At 41.5% G+C, this 9,722-nt stretch overlaps 1 protein-coding gene across 1 annotated transcript; it reads right to left on the reverse strand.

Annotated features, from left to right (window-relative positions):
* Positions 1-71: 71 nt before the first annotated feature.
* Positions 72-7,650, reverse strand: LOC135544274 (histone acetyltransferase KAT5-like). Its single transcript, XM_064971761.1, has 15 exons — positions 7,583-7,650; positions 7,409-7,475; positions 6,912-6,980; positions 6,491-6,753; positions 5,811-5,879; positions 4,511-4,693; positions 4,320-4,400; positions 3,534-3,599; positions 3,029-3,277; positions 2,206-2,295; positions 1,960-2,100; positions 1,717-1,810; positions 1,408-1,567; positions 1,235-1,316; positions 72-1,124 (listed from the first exon to the last, which is right to left on the reverse strand). Exons 1-15 carry the CDS (start codon positions 7,604-7,606, stop codon positions 990-992), a joined length of 1,773 nt encoding a protein of 590 aa, XP_064827833.1. The 5' UTR covers positions 7,607-7,650; the 3' UTR covers positions 72-989.
* Positions 7,651-9,722: the final 2,072 nt, after the last annotated feature.

Consider the following 9,722-nt stretch of genomic DNA (forward strand, 5'->3'; position numbering starts at 1 on the left):
GTAAAAGTGCCCTAGTTTATTAGATATGTGTAAATCCATTAGGCTCTTTAGGCTTTTATATAAAGCTCATGTTTGATAGATTTATAGCCTTTCTTTGTGGCCAAAAATGTGAACTTTATTTAAATCACCCATTCCCACACTCTAAACCACTTACAAACCCCTACACTGTTCAGATAATACAAAAGATAAAACAAATCAATGTTGAATTTGCACTTAAATATGAAGGGAAATGACCAAATAGTAGTGACAACACAAAAAGTATGAATCACTTACTACAAATTCCTAATACACACAAATGTACAGTAAATAGTAATTAAATTAAATGACACACACAGTGCCAAACATGTTAATTTACATTCAAGTTTTTTTTTTAAAGGACAGAACTGTACATGTATCCACATTTACATTCTTGTAACAGTTCGACATGGCTTATTTTCTGTACTGAGCATCCCCGCACATTACATTTGACATACAGAAATGCTTCACCACTTTAAAAATCATTTATAAAACAGGATAGTGTATATACAATTACAAGCACAGTTAGATCTGTAGTTCTCATTGTGTGTTGGATCAATGAAACTGGACGTGTAGTCAAAATCCAGGATTACATCCAAAACAATAACGGAGTGATTTTCACTAACATGAGCACATATTCTGACTAGTCCGAGACTGCCTTCACCTTCCTGGCACACTGTTGAAGAAACCGAGGGTAGGAGTCCTTAATCTGAAATTATGACCATTCCTACTTTGAGACTAAGAAAATTGATCTACTTTTGTCAAAGACAGAACAGTGAGATGAAACATGGGTAATAAAAAGTTCTTGTTCATTTTTAAATCTTCAACAAAAAGGGTCCGATGACAATTAGGGGGAAGAAAAAATAAATCTATTGAAGCTCCCTCTGAGGAGACCTGTGGTGCTCTCCATCCTGCTTGCTTCAGGAAAGTCTGTGGTAAGAGGGAGAGTGGGGCCAGGAGAAACAGACAGGGTTCTACCACTTGCCCCTCTTGCTCCAGTCCTTGGGGGTGAAGTGAAGGCATTTGGGGTCGATGGGCAGATGACGCTTCTGCATTGCTCTCTCATGCCCCTCCACTATGTCCTCTGAAAGAGTCAGAATATACTGGCCCTGAGAAACCATAGGGAGAGAAGAGGTTCAAATATGCTGATCAAGAATGTTCCCTTAACAGCTAAAAGTACAGTGCTGAGTGCTGTCCCCTGCTCTCTAGTATCGCTCACCTTATAGTAGTTTATGAGGTTTAGGTACTGAAGTGTAGATATGACATCCTCTTTCTTCACACTGGTGATTTCGCTGATCTCACTGGAAATATACAAGACAATGTGATATTAGGTTACAGAAGCAACTTGAGCTATAAAAATAAAACAATCAGAATAACAGGACAGAGTCATACTTGATTGTGATCTGAGGTCTCTCCCCGTTGTCAGGCTTGAGGTCCATGAGGATCTCTAGGATGGTCTGGGACCAGTAGGAGCGGTAGGAGAGCAGCCCCAGGTCAGACAGAGGCTTCTCTGGTGTGCCTGTCTTCCCCTCTACCTTAGACAGCTCATAACCTGAAGACCAACAGAAACAAGACAATTAGTGACGGCATACCAAATGGCCACATTTCAACACTCCCACAGATCATTTTGACACAGAGGTACAATGGTTGTACACATTTACACCAGGATACAATATTTAAAATGTCAGTTATGTCACTTACTGAACTCAATGAGCAATTTGCCGTAGCCTCTCCTCTGGTAGGGAGGTAAGGTGAGAATACAAGCCACGTTGTAATCTTCCGTCGACTCTTTCTCCTGTGCACAGAAAGCAAGGGTAAGTCAGCTGCAAAAAGCTTATGTATTTTCAACATGTCTAAGGAATTATTTCATAGGATTATTGCTGATATTCGTGAGCAGCGGATGTTTACCTGCTAACAATAGGATATAAGGGGAGTTCAGTGTACCTTGGAGAAGTAGCCCACTATGTGGAAGCCCTTGGAGTCGTACTCTGTCATGACGTAGAAGAGGAAGGGGTCTGTGTCATAGTACAGCGTCTTGTGGTCCAGGAAACACTTGGCCAGTAAACACAGGTTCTGAGAATATGTCTGGCAAACATGGGAGAAATGAGTTGTGAAGCGAGAATCTCAATGAAACTCATTAGAATAACGAGGGGTGACCATGCAGCTGGGAGGATCATGGACTTCACTCACTTTGTTTTTTCTGCCGTCTATTTCAAAAAAGGAGATGGTGCCCTTGCGGTAGATCTCATTGCCAGGGGGATGCCGAAGATTACACTTGGTCTAGATGAGAGACCAGGAGAATAATGTGGGATCACATACATAAACATGGTGAATCTGTATCCAAGCCCCTAGTGGACATATACACGGAGTATACCAAACATTAGGAACATGTTTCTAATGTTGAGTCGTGCCCCCTTTTGTCCTCAGAACAGCCTCAATTTGTCATGGGGTGGACTCTACAAGGTATCAAGTGGATGCTGGCCCATGTTGACACCAATGCTTTCCACAGTTGTGCCAAGTTGGCTGGAAGACCATTCTTGATACACACAGGAAACTGTTGAGCGTGAAAACTCCACCACGTTGCGGTTTTTGACACAAACCGGTGCGCCTGGGGCCTACAACCATATCTCGTTCAAAGGCACTTACATTTTTTTGTCTTGCCCATTCACCCTCAATGGCACACATACACAATCCATGTCTTAATAGTGTCAATGCTTAAAAGTCCATCTTTAACCTGTCTCCTCCCCTTCATCTGCACTGATTGAAGTAGATTTAACAAGTGACATCAATAAGGGATCATACCTTTAATCTGGATTCACTTGGTCAGTCTATATAATGGAAAGAACATTCATGTTTTGTATACTCAGTGTAGCTATATCCCTTAGCTCAGCCCATCTGGTTGTTTGACCCCTGGGGTTCTGTAGCTCAAACAATACCATGACTGCACAGAAACCCTGTCTCTAGTGATGGTATTACACACATTACATTGAGATATTCTAATGTAGCATCTCACCAGATGCCTCTGCAGACACTTAAGGCTCTTGAGGTACTTGAGGCAGAACTCGCAGAGGTAGAGAATAGGCAATGTGGTCAGTTCCTGAGGGTAGGGGGAGAAGTACCAGGGCTTCAGCCTGTGGCGGCCCAGTTCAATGCAGTCAATGTTCTTCATACGCGTGACAATGTCGTCATGGCTACGGTCCGACACCAGACTGCCGGTCATGCGAGGGGCAGAGGGGATGCCATCGGAGCTGTCCTGCGAGTCCTGACACAAAATAGTAGAAAAGGGAAGAGAACAACAGTATTCCATATCTGATGCATTGTGTTCGAACCTTGTCCAAACAAAAGCCAATAAATTCAAATTAAATAATTGATTAAACATAGGTAGTTTTTACAGCTAAACAAAACCAGACACTGAGAAATAGCTCTCATATGAAATAAAGGTCTGATCGAAGGCCAAAACCTTTAAAATAATTCCAGAAACAAAGACACACAGGCAATGAGAAGGAAATGAGACGGACCTCTCCTGGCGGCAGATAGACATTGGCACATCGAGGGCTGTTGTTATACTGGAAAACCTTAATTATCTAGCAGAAAAACAAGCAGATTAGAGGGCTTTTGGACACGGATTTAAGAGGGACGGAAAATAATTCACTTTTATACTAATTATACCAATACAGGACAACTCAATAGTTAAATGTCAACAGGGAGATTTCTTCATATATCATATTGACCTGTTCTTTCGTTCCTTGTTAATTTGGGGAGGGTTATCTTAACATTAAACAGAAAGGGAAGGAAATAAATCACAATAGCTGATAATTCCTAAGTTCACACAGATAATTATGTAAAAACCCAATTTTGCTTCCTCACACGATCACTACAATGCTGCAAGTAAAATTGTTGAAAATGTGCTTGTCCTGATGCCAACACAGGCTTCTGAAACAGATGACTGTAACTGAAACCATATAACCATGAAAGATAGACATACAGATCAAGGACAGTAAGAATCAACACTAGTCCAGTATCCCAGCTCAACTTGTCAATGTAGTAAGGACCCTAGCACTAACTGGATATTATTGTGCTTTATCCTGTGTGAAAATCTGATTTTTTTTGATGCGTTTCAACTCAAAGGAAGCGGATGCAATTTCCAAAAACATAAGAATGAATTGTTGATGCCAGTATAATGCTAAAGTGCATCAATCTATAAATGTGAATGATGGGAGAAAAGATGGTCTACAGTTGAAACAAGAGCAACTAATAAGTCGATTAAAAAAACAAATGGTCATCATCCCTTAAGTGTTCCATACCTCATCGGTTCCCCCACAGTTGGGGGGCTGCTTCCTCTTCCTGCCTGGTTGATTGGGCATGGGGCGACGGGCAGTACCATTCTGGGAAGATTTGAAAAGAGGGGATAAGAAATCAAAACAGACGCACAGTAATAGTGGGAGGCTAGAGATTGATCATTACAAAAGGGCAAAGTTATAAAATGTTGGTGTACCGTCGTGAGTGAGGTAAGCTGCTCGTGATCATCGTGGGCGTTGGATTTAAGGTTGAAAGTGTTGGTGTCCCTCACAGCAGGGTAAACTGACACTTGGGAGGCTTCAGCCAAACCTGGCAAGGATGGCACGGGGGTTGCCGGGGACACTTGTGTTGCCAGGGACACAGACTCTGCTTTCCTCTTCTGTATGAGGCAAAAACATGGGCAGACATGAAAAAAAACTCATTCCGAGACATTTAATTAATCTCTTAAGATTATGTTGATGGAATTTCAAATGCCAACCACACCACAGGCATAACCAAGGTGTTATAGCCATCTTTTACATTACCAGTCATATTCTAGGGCCGGGGGGGGAAAAAGGCCCAATTCCTTTACCACCGCATATTGGTAGGGAAAATGAAGCATAGCCAATGTTCTTCCCAGAACATTTTGAAATTATATTTAAACACTGGTAATTGATAGCTTAGTCTCTCACAAGTTGAGAGAGCATAATAATTAGCTTTTTTTGGCCTGCATCTGATGTTCAGTCTGACGGAAGGAGGAAGCAGTGGTGAGGCTGCCTGACCTGACTCACCTTCCCTCCTCTCCCTCCGCTGAGAAAAGGAACATGGTCTTCCAGCTGATGGCAATACTCAAGTCACACTGCATTATTTCTGTCTCATGCACCAATTAATGTTGTTACTCTTATGACCAGAAAAAGTTAAATATTCCACAATTTTTTAAAAGGTAAGCCACTAATAATAACGCAAGCTAAAAACAGCAGCTCTTTGCTGTACATGTCTCTCTCTTGTCAAGGTTTTAAAAGTTTTGAAATCTCACAGTATCAACTTTGCTGTGCGTTCGAGGCTTCTTTTTAGACTATGGCTCGAGGAAACCGTGCAGACATGATCCGAGTTATCTGTTTGGCCAGCGGTAGACCTATGGGTACACTTGATATTCTCTCTGGACCTACCCGGTAGGCTGAGTTCTACCTTCGCTAGGGCTGCTGAATCAAGTGCACCTACTGCAATCAGTGCAAAACAAATGAAAAAAATAAAAATAGGCTTGATCTTTTTTTTACAGAAATGTTTGGTGATCGACTAGGAATGTGTTGGAGATCGACCAGTCTGAGCACTGATCTACTCGCAAGATGTTTTTCCTGGATTTTAGAATTATACATCTGTAAGTTCAAAAATAGCTGTAGTGAGTCTAAATTTGGTTGTTGTTAGTATTCAAATTTAGCTATGAACCCATTCTGACTTTGTGGACAAAACAGTAGTTAATCATGGATCTCTGTAGAATGGGTAACTTGAAGCTGTACCGGTGTGGGCAGGGTTTTGCCTCTGGAAGGAGCTGTGGCAGTCTGAAGGTTGAGATCAAGACTCTTCCTCTGAATTTGAACAGAAAGGAAGAGGATTAACTGACAGTCACACAAAACTCCACAAGCATTGAGTTGCGTTTTTCACCTGAACTAGTCATGTTATCCACTAAATATTGTAATAGAAGCATAATCAGTCAAGACAGCATATTTTTGAGCAGTTGAAAATAAACATGTGGTTTGCACATGCCTGAGAATGACTTTATAAGCCAGTGTATCATAAAACAGAAGAAATACATCCCCCGGTGCTTTATTTTGCCACTTCTGTCTCTTCACAGAGCCAAGACCAGAAATCTTGAATAAGCCACCTGACATTTCATTTTATAAGATCTTTGAAATAATTTATGAAGCACCAATTGTGCCATTTTCATTTAACAAAGGTCTATAAATAATTTCAACCAGTCTAATTTCAACAAATTATCATAGCTTCAAAAGACTATATACCAAATGATGGTATTCACAAAATAGGTTGTACTTTATTGGACAGGTTTAAACAAGATAGCTGTCCATAATCTCAGTATTAAGCACAACTGCAAAAAAAACATCTAGGTTACAATGACAATCTTAGTTGTCAGCATCAGAGTACAATTCCCAGGACTGGGCTTAAGACACTACTGCCAAACCTGAACTTGTTGTTGCAGCACTTGAAAGTCTGGTATAGAAGTCTTGGTGGGTAGACACTTCTGCTGGGCTTGCGGCTGGGGTGGCCGGCTGGGGGGATGTTGGGGGCCAGTTCCGGCTGCTCTTACCACCTCTCTCTCTGGGGAGCTGGGACGTGAACCAGGAAGCCCGTTCTTAGTAGGCGTTTTAGCCTCCTTCTTAGGGAACTGGAGCTTCTTCATGTCAAGCCTTTCCGGAGTAACCCACTCATCCAGACGCTTGTTGACTTTAAAAACACAAGCAGAGACACAAACACATCTAGTCAAATGTTTTCCACATTTAGACATACTGGTACATGTGCTTCTACTGTGAGGATCACTGGTGGCAATGTCAGAACATTACAATCACATTCACTCTGAATTACATGAAGCATAGGCTACTCACAGTCAATATAGTGGACATAGTAGAGTTTTCTCCCAGGGATCTCTTTCACACTGAGAATTTCAGCCAGGGCTGCAAAGAAAAACATCACACGACATGACAGATATCGATACCTATCCAAGCAATGAGCACCTTCGCGGTCCCAATTTACACATTAGGTAGGAAACTAGCTAGATAGCTAGATGGTGTACTTGGCTAACGTTATATTCTAAATACGATCAGCGCACACAACATGTGAAATATAACGTTAACTAGCTAACTGTAACTTCAGCATTCACACGCGATCAAAATACGTAGTTAGCTAACTAACTAGCGTTCACACACAAGTAGAACGCATTTTTAAATCCCCGTAAAACACAACCAGCGCATTTGTTTCCGATCTGCCACTAGCCGTAGCTAGCCGCTTGTGTTTTCAAAAATTCAGCCATGGCAGTTGTTTTATTATGCAGCTAGCGTAGCGCTAGCTACCCTACTAGCGGTAGCCAAGAGACAACACTCACGCCACTCGTCTTCGTTTTCCTGATTTTTTCGGAGAACAGGGAGCCGACAGCCCTCGATAACATCGACCTGTCGAAAGAAAATATATTGAAAATGTATATTAATGAAAGTCGAGGGCACACATCTACACATACACGTTGTAATTGTATAACAATTTGGGATTATCGAGTACCCACCGACGAATCCGCCATTTTGGTCATCTGTGAACATAGAAGCGCGCAAGGAGTTATGGGGGAATGGACATATATAGAGGACTCATCTTTGTATCTGTGCCATTGTTGAAATGTATGTTAATGGCGTCTTTTTGTAGGCTCCAACTCATCCATGGTTCGTTAGACAAAACCTATGTAGAAATTAATGGCGTTTTTGTAGTTTTATTTTATAAATGACGAAAATAAGATCTGTGTTGAACACAGGCGTAGGAGACGTTTTGTTCTATGAGATAACCTTCATCAACTAACGTCACTTTTTTAGACATTTAAAACAGTATGTAATTTAAAAAAAACACATGAGCCACATACATGCATCAAAATTCATAAAGGTCATGTTAACTTTTTATTTATGTGTTATTTATTTAACCTTTATTTAACTAGGCAAGTCAGTTAAGAACAAATTCTTGTTTACAATGAAAGCCTACCAAAAGGCCTCTTGCAGGGACAGGGGCTGGGATTAAAAATTTAAAATAAATCAAATGTAAATATAGGACAAGACACACATCATGGCAAGAGAGACAACACTACATAAAGAGAGACCTAAGACAACAACACAGCATGGTAGAAACACAACATAACAACAACATGGTAGCAATACAAAACATGGTACTAACATTATTGAGCACAGACAACAGCACAAATGGTAAGAAGGTAGAGACAACAATACATCACGCAAAGCAGCCACAACTGTCAGTAAGAGTGTTCGGGAATGAGTCTTTGAATGAAGAGATTGAGATAAAACTGTCCAGTTTGAGTGTTTGTTGCAGCTTGTTCAAGTCACTAGCTGCAGTGAACTGAAAAGAGGGGGGACCCAGGGATGTGTGTGCTTTGGGGACCTTTAACAGAATGTGACTGGCAGAGCAGGTGTTGTATGTGGAGGATGAGGGCTGCAGTATATATCTCAGATAGGGGGGAGTGAGGTCTAAGAGAGTTTTATAAATAAGCATCAACCAGTGGGTCTTGCGACAGGTATGCAGAGATGACCAGTTTACAGAGGAGTACAGAGTGCAGTGATGTGTCCTATAAGGAGCATTGGTGGCAAATCTGATGGCCGAATGGTAAAGAACATCTAGCCGTTCGAGAGAACCTTTACCTGCCCTTACCTTACTCTACAAATTATGTCTCTGTAATCTAGCATGGGTAGGATGGTAATCTGAATTAGGGTTAGTTTGGCAGCTGGGCTGAAAGAGGAGTGATTACGATAGAGGAAATCAAGTCTAGATATGTGATGAGAGAAGGACAGTGTACCGTCTAGCCATACTCCCAAGTACTTGTATGAGGTGACTACCTCAAGCTCTAAACCCTCAGAGGTAGTAATCACACCTGTGGGGAGAGAGACATTTTTCTTACCAAACCACATGACCTTTGTTTTGGAGGTGTTCAGAACAAGGTTAAGGATAGAGAAAGCTTTTTGGACACTAAAAAAGCTTTGTTGTAGAGCATTTAACACAATATACTGGGAGGGGCCAGCTGAGTATAAGACTGTATCATCTGCATATAAATGGATGAGATAGCTTCCTACTGCCTGAGCTATGTTGTTGATGTAAATTGAGAAGAGGGCGGGGCCTAGGATTGAGCCTTGGGGTACTCCCTCTGTGAAAAGCGGTGGCTGAGACAGCAGATTTTCTGACTTTATACACTGCACTCTTTGAGAGAGGTAGTTAGCAAACCAGGCCAAAGACCCATCAGAGACACCAATACTCCTTAGCTGGCCCACAAGAATGGAATGGTCTACCATATCAAAAGCTTTGGCCAAGTCAATAAAAATAGCAGCACAATATTGCTTAGAATCAAGGGCAATGGTGACATCATTGAGGACCTTTATGGTTGCAATGACACATCCATAACCTGAGCGGAAACCAGATTGCATACCAGAGAGAATACTATAGACATCAAGAAAACCAGTCAGTTCATTATTGACAATTTTTTTCCAACACTTTTGATAAACAGGGCAAAATAGAAATAGGACCAGCTTGATCTCCCCCTTTAAATAAAGTACGAACCATGGCTGCCTTCCAAGCAATGGGAACCTCCCCAGAAAGGAGAGACAGGTTAAAAAGGTCAGAGATAGGCTTGGCGATGATAGGGGCAGCAACCTTAAAGA

The sequence above is a fragment of the Oncorhynchus masou genome, chromosome 8 (assembly GCF_036934945.1).
Source record: "Oncorhynchus masou masou isolate Uvic2021 chromosome 8, UVic_Omas_1.1, whole genome shotgun sequence".
Classification (NCBI taxonomy): Eukaryota; Metazoa; Chordata; class Actinopteri; order Salmoniformes; family Salmonidae; genus Oncorhynchus; species Oncorhynchus masou.